Source organism: Hippoglossus stenolepis, chromosome 11 (assembly GCF_022539355.2).
Source record: "Hippoglossus stenolepis isolate QCI-W04-F060 chromosome 11, HSTE1.2, whole genome shotgun sequence".
Classification (NCBI taxonomy): Eukaryota; Metazoa; Chordata; class Actinopteri; order Pleuronectiformes; family Pleuronectidae; genus Hippoglossus; species Hippoglossus stenolepis.
In genome coordinates, this window is record NC_061493.1 from 8,405,327 (window position 1) to 8,422,194 (window position 16,868).

Genomic DNA, 16,868 nt, shown 5'->3' on the forward strand with positions numbered 1-16,868 from the left:
TCCATCTCCATTTCTTTTTTCCTCTGGAGTTGATGCTTTACAATTCTGTTGTTTGGCAGCGAAGGCCCCGAAGCTCTGGAACAACAGCCTGAGGAGATCATGTCTTTACAGCCCCTTCTTCAGCTCAGTTTCCATTTCCCAATTTTTGTTTTCACATACCGAATGATTTTATCTATTTTGCTGATGTGACTGTTTAAGTTTGTTGCCATTGTAAGGCGCTATGTTATGTGCTTAATAAATTGAGTTTATTATAGATTCAGACAACTGACCTTTCCTGTTTTCCTCCCTTTTACCCCTTATCCCTACTCGTTAAATCAAATCGATTCACATGCACTTGACATTGAAGGATATTTAGTGAATGTGGGACAAACTTATTTCCTCATATATCACCCAGCTAACACAATCTATACCTTTCAAACTAGAGTTGAAACTAAAATCTCTCTAAAGAAACAAAACTTCATACCTACATAATAAAAAATGCAAACTTAGAGTATATACTTAATATGGGAATTACTTTGTGAAATAAAGGTCAGTTGATTAAATTCTCGAATCAGTCAGTATGTTAGCTACAGCTAGCTACAAGTCCAATACATCAGTCCTACAGTAAATCCCACCGTCAAGGTTATAATATTCAGGAATTGGTGAATCTTTGTTCTAGGTGTTGAATTAATTTGAGTTATATTATCCAAACAATTATATATTTAATAGATACAAGAGATATAACTGGTAGATTCACAGTCCATTAAGCTGAGTCAACATCACAGATGAAGGTTTATTGCAGGGCTGCCTAAAAACTGTAACTGAGTGTAAATCAAACCTCTCTGCACTGCTTACGTCTCACTCAAGTCCATATAGGATCAACAGGGAATACTGCCGGCCTGAAACACACCACCACCACCTCAGTGTTTTGAAGCCAATGAAGAGTCATCAGCATCTTTTACACCTTTTAAATTCACAGTATGGATTTTAAAACACCCCCGACAGCCACCGGCAGAGTACATGTAACACCTCTAAAGCGATTTATTAGAACAGGGATGTTTGCAAGAGAAACTTTCGCCGTCACGTGGCTCAAACAGTCGCACGAGAAAACTTTTGCAGCCGTCTGTATCAGTGCATCACCAGCGAGTCACCGCAGCGCACAGCATGTAAAGCTTTGAACTCACTCCCTAATGTCTTCAGTACAACCACCCCCCCCCCAAATGTGGAATGTACCCACTTCATAAAAATAAAAGCTCACTGGAAATGACTGACACAGGTGGCTACAAGCAACATTACAATACATTCTGTAGCTCGTGATTGCTCCACGATGACAGCGGACATTTCTTTCAGACAAATTATGCATTGGTGCTGCTGCACTGATAAAATACCAAAAAATAAAATAAAAAACAGCAATTATGGTTCACAGAAGGAAAAGGGAAAATAAAAACACAATCTTCAGAGGATTGTTGCTGATAAAACCCAAGTGCTTTGAGATCTGAAAAAATATTACAGATACTGTAAGTGCTAGATATGTCCACAGTCTATCGTTCTCGCATAGATTTCAACAATCACTTTTCAAAACACAGTATGAACTACTTCAGGCCGGAACGTGCAGTCTACTGCTGGAGAATGGCAAGTTCTTAGCGGAGGAATACTTAAAATTCTAAGTTAACAGCTGTCAAATTCACACATTCAGCCTCACACTCTTCAATACAGTCTCACTCTCTCACACACTCACACTCACACACACACACACACACAATACAATATTTGCTTAGTGGTCCTGAAGTTACAAGTAGTACAGTCTGTATGACCTAAGAGGACCAGCCTAAAGATATACATTGGGCCCTGGGACACCCTGAAAACACAGGTAGCACATCTGGATCAGGGGATACAAAGCATTACTAACCACTGGTCCACCAAATAAAAGGCAAGCTATCAAAAAATTAAATAAAACAGGAAAAGGCATTTACTTCCACTGCACAACAAGCTGAAAAATACCAAGCTTTAGTAGGAAGTCTCTTTGCCTGGTTACCCATCCTGAACTTGTGCCTCGCAAACGGGTGGGTGGGTAGTCAGGATCAGAGTAATTACACTTTAAATGCAAGTTAAGCCATACTTCAGATATCTAGTACAAGTTTTCTATGTAGTGAATCCCTACCACATCAGTGTGTATTTACTGGAAAAAAAAAAAAAAACTCCAGTAGAAAGTCTTTTTCTAAGATGATCCCGTAATACTGAGCTGAAGTCAGGAGGAGGGGGGGAAAAAGCACAAAAGCTTCAGGGGGAAGAGATACACACACACACACGCACACACTTCAACCTAATTGCAGAAATGAATAAATTCATAAATTCAAGCAGCACGAAAAGAATGATCACTGATGTATGCATAATCTCTGAAAAAAAAGAAAAAGTATGAAAACATCCCTGCTTTCATGTTCCTAAATACAAAACTTCAGTGTAACAAGAGGTCCTTTTTCCGCCTTTTTTTGTCTTTTGTTCTCCTTTAAAACGGGTAAAATTTTTGTCCTCTGGTGGTGTGGATGGTATGGGATGACAGTCTTTTTTTTTGTTGTCATTAAAATCTTTTTTTTTTTTCTGTTTTCTTATATACTTGGAAGATGTGGTAAGCATGCAAGCCTCGTAGAGGAGGGGGCCCCCGGAAGGGCTGATGGGTGGGCTGGTGGTGGAAAATGAGCCCCTAGGCCAGAGCTGGGAAGGCCTCAGGATCATCCACGTTGGGGACTGACACGCCGCTCGCCTGGAGGGAGACACAAGAACCAGGACAAGGTTAACTGGGCTTATACATCAGTCGAGCTGCTATGGTCAATCAATGGTTTAAAAGTTAACAATGGATCTTATTACAAAGTGTGTGTGAAGGCTGATGCTCATTTTGTTGAACCCAAAGACAATTAACTGTCAACTCCATAGTTTCCCTGAGCTCATCTGCCCTGTAACTTCTAATAATAATAATAATAATAATAATAATAATGCAATACTGGCATTACTTGTTACTTTGAAATCTTAGTGATAACTTAATGCAAATCCAACAAAGCCCCTTTATTGTAGCTAGTGTCTTAGTATAAGGAGCAATATCAATATAATGTTTATATAACCCATTGCAATACAGAACATTTGTTGCAGATTATTATATTAAAACAAATATACAGTATATGATGTAAGAAATTCCATTTCATCACATCTTATTTTTAAAACATGGTTTGGGGGCATCTGATATTAGTTTGCATAAAATGTACACAGTGATTTTCAAAATGTTAAATATTAAGTTAAAATATAATCGTCGGATGTTTGGTGCGGCAGCTTGTGGTCACTTCCTATAGATTTTCGTGCGAAAAGGGCAAAAGAGAAGCCGAGTGTGTAGCTTAACATCCCTTCACTTCATGAACATTTACTTTAGAATCATTTACTGCCCATTATCCTTTCAATTATATTATTGCGTTCTACTTCTACAGTTTCATACAGTTGCCAGGCTCATTGTGTCCCATCCCTGCCTCCTCCAGCTCTACACTGCTCTGACACAGGGCCTCTCAACAAGTTGAACTTCCTGCACCATTTCTCTGCAGGGTGGCTTCCGGTACAGGCTAAACTCCCACACAGGAAATGCACACCAACAGGAGCCGAGCAGGCAAAGTGCTCTGCCTCTGTGGAATCTGACTGCCGGAAATACATCAGAGTGATGCACCGCTTTAAACCCTGCGAGTCCAAATAAGCATTTGATGATAGCTTTAAGTACTTCACAGTTTGACACTATAAAAATTGTGAACTCGGATTCACACAAAAAAACCACCACTGTCATGAGGTCAGTGAGAGTTTTCCACAGTGGAGCATGTGTTCGCTGGTCTGTTATTTCAGGGCTTCAGTTTTCCGCAGCAGGTTTTCCACGTCAGTGATTTTGCAGCCCGTTCAGTCAGTGAGCCGAATCTTTTGTGCGGGACACTAAACCTTTGTTGTTGCTCGCAGCTTTCATTGTTACCTTTTCGGGCCGTCCTCCCCCGCGTGCCGGCCTGGTGCCTCCCCCGCCGCGGCCCCCCCTGCCTCCGCGTGCCCCCCCACGCCCGCGGCCAGGGCGGCCCAGGTCTCCAAAGTTGATCTCCAGCTGGGATGTGATGTCGTTGGCTGGTTTGCGGAAATGGTGGTCGCTGGACTCGTCGGTGGGGCCGGGTGGCTGACAAGAGAAGATGTGGAAGTATGTTAGGAGATTAACTGCATTCCATTTGTTTTGTATTTAGTAATGCGAGTGAACATGAGGTATATGTTATAGTGTGTATCGTTTAGTACAGTACCTTTAGATTCTTTATTTCCTCTGCCCAAAATAGAATAACAATTACCCCCCAAATGTTTTCATAGTCTGTGTGGATGAATGAGCAGTGTGAGAGCTGCAGGCACCTTCTGGTAAACTGGTGGAGCTTCTGGTTCAATCTCTGGGGCGTCAATCAAAGCACCGGCAGGCTTCTGAAAATTGAACACGAGAAACATGAGAGCAGGCGTATTTACACGTGTGATGTCACCTCAGCTTGTGAGAAAGACAAAGTGACCTCCACAGAAACCTGAGCGTGTGTCCCTGGAGTCCAGCCAGAAATGTTCCATTTAAATGCATCAAATTCAAGGAAAAGCCAAACAGGAAAGTCTCCGCGCTGTCACCGTTTAACGCAGCTCTTTTTTCTCAGAAGAGCGACAGCACTGTGTCGAAAACTGTTGCAAAATACTCCCCATCTGAATTATCATTAACTTTCTGTCATGCACACACACGTTTGAGTACAATGCCTCAGAGAACAATTTTTTTTAAATATTATCTGTGCACAACTTTCTATGTTTTCAAAACTCCATATTTCCTGTGGTCTTTCCTTTTGGTTTATGCTTAAAAATGTAAATAACCACAAATAATAGTATTTGGAATAATGTAAAATTTGTAAAAGGCTGGGGGATGTTTCTGGTCACGGTAAAAACAACAGAAGAAAAAGTTTCTGTTCAGCAGTCACGACACACCTCGATACATACGTCTTCGCTCTTGGACTTGTGCAGCACATATCCTTTCTTCCACTGGCTGTCAGCGCCCTCGTTGGGCTTACGGATGTTGAACTCCACCTTGGTGCGCTCCTTGTCCTGCATGGCCTTCCACTCGTCCAGGGTCATTTCTTTGGGGCCTTCGTTTTTCACCTCTTCCGCCTCGTTCTCCCTGGGAAGCCCGCACACAACAATGCAGCAAATTTAAACGTAAAGCCGCAGATCCTCTTAGCTCTATACCTGCTCTAATCCCGAGGGCCAAAAGGTCAGTAACAATGTTTATCCCAAATCCACCACAGCTGTGTGAGGAGAATGCAGAACAGTTTGTGACAAAGGACGTCTTATAAAACCTGAAGGAAGAGATCACATTGTGCCGATTGTGCTCTGCAGCTTCAAGCTACCTTTCCTGGCATTTACGTAAACAGATGATATTTCTTTCCTGAACATCCAAATATCACCCGACAACTCGTCATCTGACAGAAAGTGCATGCTCACTTGTTCTCAGAGCTGGCAGGTGCAGTTTCCTCTCCCTCTGGGGTCGTCTCCGGGGCGGCAGGCTGTTCAGTCTCACTGGGAACAAAGTCACACAGGCACCTGGTCAATACAGACTATTTGACACGACTTATAATCATAGAATTGTTAAAAAGTATTGACCCAAACGAAGATATTTTAATCAAGTTTTAAATTTACATTTTATATATATATAGCACCAACAACGTATCCAATGTGCAACATTATCATTGAAGAAGGAAGTGGTTCACTAAAGGAAGTTTTTGTTTTACAATGAAAACTTCCTAAAATACAGGTTTAAATTAAACCTTAAATAAGTCCATCAAATGGGCACATAAAAACAACAACCAGTATTTAAGTAATTGTGAGTAAGAACAATTACAACCCTATGTAAACAAATCCAATGTCATATGCTGATGTCATAAAACAACACAAAACAAGCCAATCAAACGTCAACGACAAATGTCTGAAAGTCAGGAAAATTGTTAAACACTTTATTTAGCAGCTCTGACAAGGACATCTGGTAGATTCCATTCTCTTGTTCATGTTTTTCAAAACACTGAACGAGTAAGCCAAGCAGGTTAAACCCCTCCCCCTGTTCGTATGTGTAGCTTACTTAAATTACTGCTTTGGGGACGCATTTAAATTTAATGATTTTTTTGTAAATATTTAAAGTGTGGTTTCCTAAAGCGTCATGTTACCTCACACCCAACAACTATGATGAGCAAGAAAAGCGATCCAGGACTGGCAGTTGAGTGTGGCGGGGCTTTTCTGTCCAAACCCAGCCGAGCCCAAGAGGAAACTAAGCGAGGCATCTTTTTACGCCTGACCCCGACCCAAGCCCAAGGTTTTCCTCGATTACAGGCATGTGCAGTGTAAAGAAATCCAGCAGGTAGCCAGGCCAATGTGACCAAACCTGACCCCAAAACCTTTTGTCTGAACCCAGCCTGGGTATCAACACTCTAAACAGCAGATAAGTGGTGCATCATAAGTTAAACTGACTCTATCTGGACCCACCACAGTGAGCAAAGTCTGGGCTAATTTGAGATGTGCCCCATTGTTGTGCAGACAGCGCACAGCTCAGACAAACAGGCCGTGTGTGTGTCTGTTTGTGAACGCTCACCTCACTTCTTCCTTCACGTTGCCCCAGTTGTGTGGGCCGCTGCCACTGCGCTTCTCCTCAACCTTCTGATTGCTGGAGTGAGAACAGACAGGAGGAGACACACCGGGATGGATGCTGGATGAAAATAGTCACAGTGGGAGTAGTTCGAAAACCAACAACAACTCTGTAGTCTGTAGTGAAAAGTAGGTTAGTGAACATAACTTGGGAAAAATGAATACAGCTGATCCTGATCTGCAGACATTAATACTCACTGGCCTCTGCAGAGGTCAGTGAGTCTTTGTGTTGTTTGGTTTGTGAACAGTGTCACTGGATTTTTGACAACTTTGTGTTAAAGAGACCCAACAAATAATCTCCTGACAACAACACAGTTTTGTTGACGAGTCAGTTCTATTTTTAGATTCCCTGCTCTGCTAAAGTCTAAGTTCAGGACTGACTCACGATTTGTCACTGCCGCTGTGTCGCTCAAAGTCCCGTTTCCCACGGGAGTCGAAGCCGTCCCCCCGGCCCATGCCCCGTCCTCTTCCACCACGCCCACCCCGGCCGCCACCACGCCCTCTAGGGGGCCGGTCTCCAGGAGGCCTGCTGGAAACAGAAGCGCATGTTAATTGATTCCCGGCAATCGTAAGTGGACGGCTCACGTCATGTTCACACCTGGCGTTAGAATGCGTCTCCAGTGACCGCTTGTGACCTCACTTCTCCGCTCTGTGTGCGAATACGCATGTACAGCATTTCTGTTTGAAAAGAGCAAATGTGTTCATGTTTGGAGTCTGACGATGACACCTGGGTCTGTTGTCAATGTCAATAAAGCAATGTCTACCGCCGGGTGAGGCATCAGCGAGTACGCACATCTATGCACCAATCATTTACACTTCCATACAGGGTTATTAGCATACAGCTGTTAAAATACGTTATATAAGTTGTCATGCATTTAAATGAACAGGTATTGGATCAGTGTTCTGCATCGGCCTATACACAACAACCAGGTATCTGAATCATCAGGAAGGGAAAAATAGTATCAATCATTTCTAATATTGAGAAACGACAACATCAGTGTTTAGTTCACACTTTCAAGAGAATGTGGCCACATGCGTCCCAGACCCCCTCTGAATGTGGTCTAAGTGATCAGATCTCAAATGTGCCTGCAATGCATCTTGGGTATATTTACACCTGTACTTGGAGCTGTTCCAGTCTGATCAGATCACCTGAGACGCAGGTTAATACCGGTTGTGCACAAGCCAAAGAGACACTAGATTAACAAGTGTGCAAACATGCTGTTATCTGCAGAGGGGATCTGCACTTTTTGTAAAAACGTTGTGTGTTAGCTTAAATGTCAAAGAGCAGTCCAGCATCAGAACCATGCAGTTCACTGATGGTTGCGCTGCTGAGGTTAGGTGAGTTAAGATCAAATTGACGCTTCCTGCCCACAGCCTCGCACTGATCCTGTGATAGCACCAGACGGCCTTGTGCTTATCAGCATGTTTAAATCGGCGTTTCATCACTCATCACAGCTACCCACTTGTCTGCTGAGAACTCGCCAGCTCCCTCGGGCTTGTCCTCGGCGGGCTTCTCGAAGCGGCGCTCTCGGGGAGGTCTCCTGTCCGGCCTCTTGTCCCCGGGTCGCCCTTCGCCCTGGCCACCCTGGCCGCCCTGGCCGCCTTGGCCGCCCTGGTGCTGGGAACCGGGCTGGCCCTGCTGGTCCGGTCTCCGGCCCACCCGCCTGATTCCTGCAGATCACACAGGAGTCAGATGGAGTAAACTCAGAGTTACAGTCTTGCTTACTGTTTCACATAATTTGCACAGAGGAGCTGTCGTGGAAAGGAGCCGTTTAAGCTCCTGCTGTACTGAGCGTCACCTCAGCAGCTTTACATTAGCAGTGCAACTGTTAATGCACTTAGTTCCCAGTGTCTGTCCGTAAACTCACTGGTATTTTAGACACCACTGAGCTCAACCAATATGCAGCATTCACAGTGAGAAGACACCATCACAACAAACAGCGGTGTGCTCCGTGCGCTCTGTCCCGCTCACAGGTGAGCATCCTGCAGAGCTCCGTGCAGCCTGCAGCCGGTGCACGGAGCATCCTCCTCCGGAGCATCCTCCAGCGGACAGTAACACGACACCTTCCTCTCCAGTGGAAACCGTTTCTGCGACACAACACCGGCTCGGTCTGCACAGAGGACTCCACCGGAGCTGCACGGTGACGCTGCTGACACCCGCCTGTGTGCGTCCTCGGCCTGTGAGGACGGACCGGCGTGTCCTCTACCCGCAGCAGGACAGGGTCCATGTTGCCCTCGGGCTGTGTTTGGCTCGGACCAGCGGCGGCTAACACCGCAGCTAACGGAGCTGCACAGGACAGACCCGGGTAAACACGCAGGACACAGGGGCAGCAGAAGAGGAGACGCTCACCTTCTTTCTTCAGGGGGACGGGGGGCTGGCTCTCCTCCTTCTTGTCCAGCAGCGGGTTCTTCCGGTCCTTCTGGGACTCCTTCTTCGGCTGCTTGGCTGCCTGCGCCGCGGACTTGGCGGAGCCCGCGGCGGCCCCCTCCTTCTTCTTGTTTTCGGCGGCCTTCAGGATCTCGAACGGGTCCGACTCGTCGTCCAATAGCTGGTCGAACCGGTTGGTCACGACGCAGCCGAAGCCTTCCTGCAGGTGTCCGGGCATGATGGCGCCCCTTCAGCGGGATTCACCTCCGATTCTACGAGGCTTGATGCGAACGAATCGCGGGATGCGGCCACAAGATGGCTGGGAGAGCTGCCCCTTCTCTTCCGGTGCGAGCACCATCCGGGACACCGCGCCGCGCGCACCAATGTGAGCACGCGGCGGCCGCAATGTTTTTATTGACATTATGTAAGTGTCATGTCCTCCTGCTCTAATCCTGCTTTAATATGGCACTGGATGTTACACAGGAGGAGGCATCCCAGGGGATTTAACTTTGGACTAATGAGTGGTGCGACTGCAGGAAACGAGCTTCTGGTTTATATAAAGCACATAATGCTGTGGCAAACACCAGAGTATGACAGAAATGAACATGCATGCAATACAATAAATATTCCACCATTATCTAACACATTTCTATAAGGAAACATATATATCTCCAAGTAGATTTAACATTAGACTGGTGAGTGATGCAGGAAACCATAACACTACAGGAAACAACAGAGTATGACAGAAATGTACATGCATGTCAATAAATATTCCATGTTTGTCTCACAGCAGAACGCAGACTTCAACAAGGAGACAATATATATGTCTGCACTGCTTCCAGCGGATTTAAGATTAGTCTGATCCGTGGTGAGTCTGCAGGAAACAAGCCTCTGGTTTATATAAATCACATAATACTGTAGGAAACAAAAGGATATGACAGAAATGAACATGTATGTGGTTAAATAAATATTCCATGTTTGTCTCACAGCAGAACTCAGACACATTTGTGTTTCCTTGTCAGAATAGATAACACCAATATCTACACTGCTCTCAGTAGATTACATTTTCGGAGAATGGTGAGTCTGCCGGAAATCAGCATCATATAAACCACATGATTAGATCATGACACATACATGTTCATGTATGTAATCAAATAAATATTCCATGCTTGTCTCACAGCAGAACACAGATATACATTTCTTCAAGGAAACACTATATATCTGCATGTGATGGATTTTGTTACTTATACACAGTCTAATACCTTTTAAAATTGTCAATGGTTTATATTATGCCTGACCTGAAATATGTTTCACAGATGGTTGATCTGAGAGGTCCGGAGGCCTCTGCATGATGCTTTAGATTAGATGTGCTCTGTCTAGTGTTAGGAGACAGAGTTGCCATCCGGTCTCTGATTTAGTGATAAGCTGAACATTGACAGTCTGTATCTCATACGGATATTGAGCATTTTGACAGGACTTATAATGACGCAGGCTGCTGTCTGTTCCCTTCCATTTGGGGTGATATGTAACTGCTTTTATTGTACTTTTTGCATTTTGGTTTGACTGTCAGCATGTACATTCGATTTTTAGATGTTAGATATTTCCCCACCATTTGCTTTTTTGCTGAGCATTGGATGAAAAGATGGTGACCAATATTATTTCTGCACAGTAAATCCGAAGCCAGATCATTTAATCTGCACAAAAAACGAACTGTCAAATGAAATGTTGTGGTTCTACTGTGCATTATGTGTTGGACTATTTCTTTTCCACAAGATGTCTGACAACCACAGCGACAACAAGACTTCAGTGAGCACTCAGCCAAGAAATAGTTTGGCACATATCCTCTGTTAAACCCAGAGTAACATTTGTTCACCTATTGATCCTGCTCGTGTTTTAAAACCTGTTTATTCTGATAAACTTTGGACAGTGACAAACCCGCGTCATCGACCCCCCCCCCCCGGATCCAAAGGCCACAGAGACCTCACCGTACATCTTCAGAAACACCATTAAAGAAGTTCAATCCTGATGAGAAATTAACTCAAGAGACAAATCAGAGCCAGGCCCAGCAACAAGAGGCCTGGCTCTGAGATGCAGACGGAGAAAATAAAATATGACCTAGTGCACTATTTATCCTGAAGGTGTCCTGCTTACGTACACTTCTAAACTTCCCAGCTTGCAGTCATAAACAAAGTCTATATTATGACTTAACCCCAGTGTGTGTCAGTGTCAGTCCCACCAAGCCTGTAACGTCTGTAATAAACAGCATCAGACGCGGCACAGAATTATGAACAGGAATCTTTTTAGTTCCCTCCGGCCACAAATAGCTCTACTCTCACCTACCGTGTTATTACCTCCATACAACATGCAGGGCACGTACAGGTATGAATGTCTTACTTGTTTTACCAATAGAGGGCAGTGAAGCTTTTCCAATGACCTCTTCCTCAACATGGGTGAACAGACACACTGTTTACAACACAACAATTATTGTGTTGATCTGCAGACCAGATAACAGTGGCGAGGCTCAGATATGTCATGATGTGCTAAATATATTTGTTTACATATTGGGTGTCCTCGTGGAGGATTTTCCTGACAGCTCCGTACCTCTTTGTTTAAGTGTTATTAATGACAGGGAGAAACAAAATATATCTCATTATCAAATCAGTCTTTTGTTTTTATGCTTAATATCACACAATCCAACAACATTAGAATATAGTGTTGATGCTAAGATGGACCTCATGCATTATCATAATCAGCAGCATTAGTTATAGTCAGATGAAACACTCACAGGGAGCAGACCCACAACATGGTCTAGCTAAAGGTTTTCTTTTTCCCACAATGCAGCTTGCACAGAGCCTGTATGCTGTTGCTAAGGAACAGTGTTTTTTTTTTTTTTTTTATGAATACCATCACATATTTATTAAGGCTTCTTCATTCCCTGCAGAACACATTTATCAATATATTCACTCCTTGGTTTTGGAAGGATATCTCTGTTCATTATCACCACGTTACTGCTCCAGTACTGTGGTGTTCAGAGATGCAGTTGAGATATAAAAGTGTGTCCTTTCTTGAACTGTTATGTTGCAACGACTGATCCGACCAGTGTGGAGAAGGAGAAGGACGCGGTGGACAGAAGTGTCTATCAGTTTATTTCAGGAATTTCCTACAATGCTTTTGGGAAAGGCTTCCAACTCATGAAGTTTTTTTGTCTTATTCCCACTCTTTCGCTGTCCCAGGCATGTTAACAGAGAAGACTGCAACTATACTGCTGAAATGAAAAGTCACACTTATAACAGGATTACAAAATACATGATAGAACAAGTCAAGAAGAGACCAGAGAAAGTAGAAAATCAGAAAATTCAAATCCACCTTTAACAGAGATGGCAAAAAGGAAAATAACCCGCAGCTGAACATGCCTGAACAGCTCATGAAACAACAGTTCAACAGTCTGTTGCTTTTAGTTTAAAGTGTTAGAGCAAACCACTGAATCAAAAGTGTCATGTTACACATCACTTTAGTGAATTAGCCAATGTCTTATATTTTGAAAGGTCAATCGCTGATGTCAGCACTTGTTTGAACAAACAGTTCATGTCCTCGTCGTGCATCATCATTATTGATCTGTGGTGAGCTTCAGATGACAGCTGATGATTGAGTTGGAGGTCGGTGTTGGAGGTCAGTCAATGACCTCAGGGGGAACCAGACGATAAACAAACAGCTAATTACAGTTTGTAATGAAAGACGTCTGTTTTAAAAGGAAACAGGATACAGCTATGGGGGATGTAGCATTTTTCCCAATGCTCTTCTCTTGTATTTGACTGATTGTTCATACAGACTTTATCTCCACCTACTGGTCCAGCATGCTGGTTTGAGTGTTTGCACTGTAGTGAGGTTACATTTTAACAATAATTCTTCTTTAAAAAAAAAAAAAAATATGCAAATGAATACATGTAACTGCTTAGATGTCTCATTCACTGTCATTTGACCAATTTTCACAGGATTCACCAAGTGCAGTGAATCCAGAAGTAGCTTAATCTCCTGTAGCCAACATGAACTAGAGTGAAGTAGTAGAAGTATGGTTGTTTTATTCACATATAAAAACACATATATAATGAATACGAGCACTTTTATTCACTCTACCTCATTGAGGTACAGTTTGAGCTTTGTCATCAGCGTTTCTCTCACTGAGTTTCCTTCTAACTTCCTTCTCCAGTTCAAGAAGTTTTGAATAGAGGACCTCGGACATGTCATCATCAATGTCCATCTGAAACATGAACACAAACACACTGAGGTTAATCACATGTAAATAGAGTATCTCAGGCAGCATATCACAGTATCTTTCTATGTTTTACTGTCTGAGCACTTTCTCTGTTCAACTAATGTTCTCATGTGACTCACCTGTCGAGGTTGAGTGTAGTTTGTTCCAAGGCCTGATGTTAAACTGTGATATTTTGCTCTTGGATCCAGAGACTCAGGCTTTTGAAGAAACAGCCAGTGCTGTGGAACAGACCAGAGCAGCAATCGATGTTAATAATGTGTCTATTGTAGAGATATGATGATTCAAAGTATTTCTCATAGGAACTTCACACTACAACATACCAGTGCCTCTGCCCCATTGCTGGGTGTCAGTGTGAAAGTGTTGGTGAAGATCCTGATCTGTTCGGCACATTGGGAAGATATACGACATGAGCATGAGACAATTCATATGTAACTTCAATGTTCAGACATGTCAGAATTAGCTAAATAATAAAAAGAAATCCCTCACCAGCCACATGATGGGCATGATGAGAGTCCAGAAGAACGAGGGCAGGATACCGTAGGTCAGATTAGTCATCACCAGTCCCGGACATATCACAGACGAGAACAGCCCCTGTCACCAAGAGCAGAAAAAATACTTACTTTAATATCAGATAAATGTTTAATGACAGGTGCTTTTAAAGTTAGTTTTAATATAACATGGTTTGTGATCGTTTATTGTAACACACCTGGCTGTTCTTGTGTTTGCTGAGCGCCAAGCTGAGCAGGTCTGAAGCGTACTTAGAGGAGCTGTAGGGCTCCGTCCCATTTCTGTGCTGCAGGTCCTCAATGTTGAAGGCAGAGCGGCGGGCGTTACTGGAGGAGGTCCACACTACCCTGGACGTGTGTCCGGCCTCACACAGCAGAGGCTCCAGCTCCCTGATCTGGAACACAGAGAAGGAAGGAATATCAATGAATAAGAATATCAAGCAACAGGTCAAGAGATTTTAAAAACGTAGGCAATGAGGATTTCAATCCCTGTAATACATCACAGATATGAGGACACATTTAAACTACACTGCTGGTAATTATAGACCTTAACAGCTGCCTCATTATATTTACATATTCTGTTGTATCTATTTTAAACTGGTGTAATAAGGCAAGAAAGGGCTCTTTAATGTTTTATGTGCAATCACATTCACATTTTCATACTGATTTATTATGACTTGCAGATAAGACAACACACTCACAGGCATCAAATTGATGAGGTGTCTTGAGTTTGTCTAGTGAATAATTCACCGGAGAAGTCACAAATCATAAGTCAACTACACAACAATATTGTTGTTTAATAATTTAACATTTTCTAAATTATATTTCTAGAATATACTATAGTATTTTAGTAGTGTAGTAAATAACATTTATTCTTTGATAGTCCCACAATGGGGAAACTTACCATTTGCCATTATTTACCTTTAATTTACTTTTATTTAGTATGATGTATTTATATGATATAATAGTATATAACCACATGTATTGATTTTATCAATACATAACAAATATAACAAATGTATTATGAACATTGACCCTGCAATCTGTTTTACTTTTGACAAACATGTCCATATGCAGATACGGTGCTGCTACACTATGTTGCTAATAGGACCATCTGAGGTATGTACCAGTAGAAAATGACCAAAGAGGTTGGTGGCAAAGACTTCCTGCAGTCCATCTGCGTTGACTCGATCCTGTTGAGTTAAGAGACCCTCCGCTGTTGAGAACATGTTGACGACATTCCTGTGGTGAGAGTGGAAATGATTACATAAGAGCACAAACATGAACAAAATATAGTGGTATATGGCCAGCGCACTATAAGGCAAGATCATATAATTTAAAAAATCTTGCAAAGTCAGGAGGCTGGTTTGGACACTTACGTGGAGAACAGACCCTTGAAAAAAGCTTTGACATCCACTTGTGGATTGGGCATAATTCCTGCATTTAGATACAGAAAGTCAACTCTGCTGTATCTGTAGAAAAACACAAACGTGCACCAAAGATGAATCAGTTTCAAATTCATTTATCATAGTGGTTAAAACCATAGAGAGAAGAGAACAAGCAGCAGTGTCATGGAAACAGAGTTATAACGTCAGTGTACCAAAGGTCTCTCACCTGGCCTTGACCTCCTGAGCGGCAGCGAGGACAGACTCCACAGAGCCCACGTCCAGGTGCAGCAGGTCCACGCGGGCATCGGCGTGAGACGTCAGCAGGGTGTCGCGGGCGGCCTCGGCCCGCTGCATGTTTCTGCAGGCCAGACACAGACGGAGCTGGGTGTCCTCAGTCAGCAGCCTCTCGCACAACGCCAGGCCGATGCCACTGCAGAGAGAGACAGAGAGAGAGAGACAGAGAGAGAGAGAGAGAGAGAGAGAGAGAGAGAAGAGAGAGAGAGAGAGGAGAGGGAAAGAGACAGAGAAAGGACAAGAGGTAGAGAGAGATGGAGAGTAAAAGAGAGAGAGGAGCAGATGACAGACAATCACTATCATTCTGACATGTAAACAAACTGAGGAACTGAGGGATCATCTCACTGACACTGAACACACTTCACTTCACTGGAGGAACAAAACTGAAACACAAATAATGAAGGCAGATTGAAAATATTAGTTGCAATCAGTTTCTAACTATTAACACCAAGTCGAATTTTATAAAAGAACATTTTATCCAGATATCAGAGCAGAGTTTTATCATTGTAGATAAGAGAGTACTTCTTTTCAGTGTTATTAATTAAAGTTATATTCTTTGGTTCATGATAATCAGCATTTTATGTTTGTTGATATGTTTTTATTTTACAGAATAAACAACGCAATATAACATATTATTTATGTATATATCTTTATACTTTTCATAATACAAGTTCTTTATACAGTATTTTCTTTATATATATATATATATATATATATATATATATATATATATATATATATATAGCAAACATATCAGTATTAGATTTTTAAAGTAATAATATCAGTATCAACATCTGGCAAGTCTGGCTCTAATGTAGACTTACATTTTATGACAAACTGGGGCTATGGCAATTATCTTTTTTATTTAATATTTGTTGCTTTTGATTTCACTATTTTAAAAATGGAAAAGTGTTTAAATACTTTTTTGTGTATATTTTTAGAGTTTTGTATGTTTGATAGCAGATAAAAAAAAATTGGATCCAATTTCAATTCTGTAACATGACAACAACTAATCATGGATTTAGATTAAGTTCATCTGTCAATAGGACGAAAGTGCACTCCCACAGTGAAGCTACAATGTTTACATCGTCACACACACACACACACAGACACACACACAGATCGAGTGTGTATTATTCAGTAAAAACTGACCTGTTGGCTCCGGTCACAACAACAACTCTCTGCATGTCTGTGGGTTGTTTTCAGCTGTGGACGCTCACGGTTTCTGAACCTATGGTCTGAACACTTCCTCTGGGCAGGTACGAGTCTCTGTGACCGGACACCGTCAGCACATCGTTCGATTCCGGTGGAAACACAGCAGCCTATATGCGCCGGTCTACCCGTGGTGT

The 16,868-nt window shown here is 42.6% G+C and overlaps 2 protein-coding genes across 11 annotated transcripts; both read right to left on the reverse strand.

Moving 5' to 3' along the window:
* Positions 1-758: 758 nt before the first annotated feature.
* On the reverse strand, positions 759-9,472 carry serbp1b (SERPINE1 mRNA binding protein 1b). 10 transcript variants are annotated; one of them, XM_035170257.2, is made up of 9 exons: positions 9,041-9,472; positions 8,154-8,361; positions 7,076-7,219; positions 6,638-6,751; positions 5,500-5,574; positions 4,999-5,185; positions 4,387-4,452; positions 3,974-4,165; positions 759-2,740 (listed from the first exon to the last, which is right to left on the reverse strand). In XM_035170257.2, exons 1-9 carry the CDS (start codon positions 9,294-9,296, stop codon positions 2,681-2,683), a joined length of 1,302 nt encoding a protein of 433 aa, XP_035026148.1. In that variant the 5' UTR covers positions 9,297-9,472; the 3' UTR covers positions 759-2,680. The 10 variants fall into 10 exon arrangements, with proteins under 10 accessions (XP_035026148.1, XP_035026145.1, XP_035026149.1 ...); XM_035170254.2 differs by having other exon boundaries at positions 4,987-5,185; positions 7,076-7,216; positions 9,041-9,462; XM_035170258.2 differs by having other exon boundaries at positions 4,999-5,176; positions 9,041-9,460.
* A 2,711-nt stretch (positions 9,473-12,183) lies between these two features.
* Positions 12,184-16,857, reverse strand: LOC118118430 (3-keto-steroid reductase/17-beta-hydroxysteroid dehydrogenase 7). The gene is made up of 10 exons (XM_035171650.2): positions 16,672-16,857; positions 15,452-15,655; positions 15,217-15,309; positions 14,965-15,079; positions 14,038-14,232; positions 13,818-13,922; positions 13,652-13,708; positions 13,451-13,549; positions 13,193-13,316; positions 12,184-12,797 (listed from the first exon to the last, which is right to left on the reverse strand). Exons 1-9 carry the CDS (start codon positions 16,704-16,706, stop codon positions 13,194-13,196), a joined length of 1,026 nt encoding a protein of 341 aa, XP_035027541.2. The 5' UTR covers positions 16,707-16,857; the 3' UTR covers positions 12,184-12,797; position 13,193.
* Between the last annotated feature and the right edge of the window lie 11 nt (positions 16,858-16,868).

Bases quoted from the DNA above. Each gene is read 5' to 3' on its own strand.
- serbp1b (XM_035170253.2), bottom strand. From the start codon at position 9,296: ATGCCCGGACACCTGCAGGAAGGCTTCGGCTGCGTCGTGACCAACCGG. The intron at 8,362-9,040 runs GTGAGCGTCTCC...TGTGATCTGCAG, and splicing joins CGTCCCCCTGAAGAAAGAAG to GAATCAGGCGGGTGGGCCGG. The intron at 7,220-8,153 runs GTGGGTAGCTGT...TTCTGTTTCCAG, and splicing joins GGCGAGTTCTCAGCAGACAA to CAGGCCTCCTGGAGACCGGC.
- LOC118118430 (XM_035171650.2), bottom strand. From the start codon at position 16,706: ATGCAGAGAGTTGTTGTTGTGACCGGAGCCAACAG. The intron at 15,080-15,216 runs GTAAGTGTCCAA...CTCTCACCACAG, and splicing joins TTCAAGGGTCTGTTCTCCAC to GAATGTCGTCAACATGTTCT. The intron at 13,709-13,817 runs GTGAGGGATTTC...TGTGCCGAACAG, and splicing joins TCATGCCCATCATGTGGCTG to ATCAGGATCTTCACCAACAC.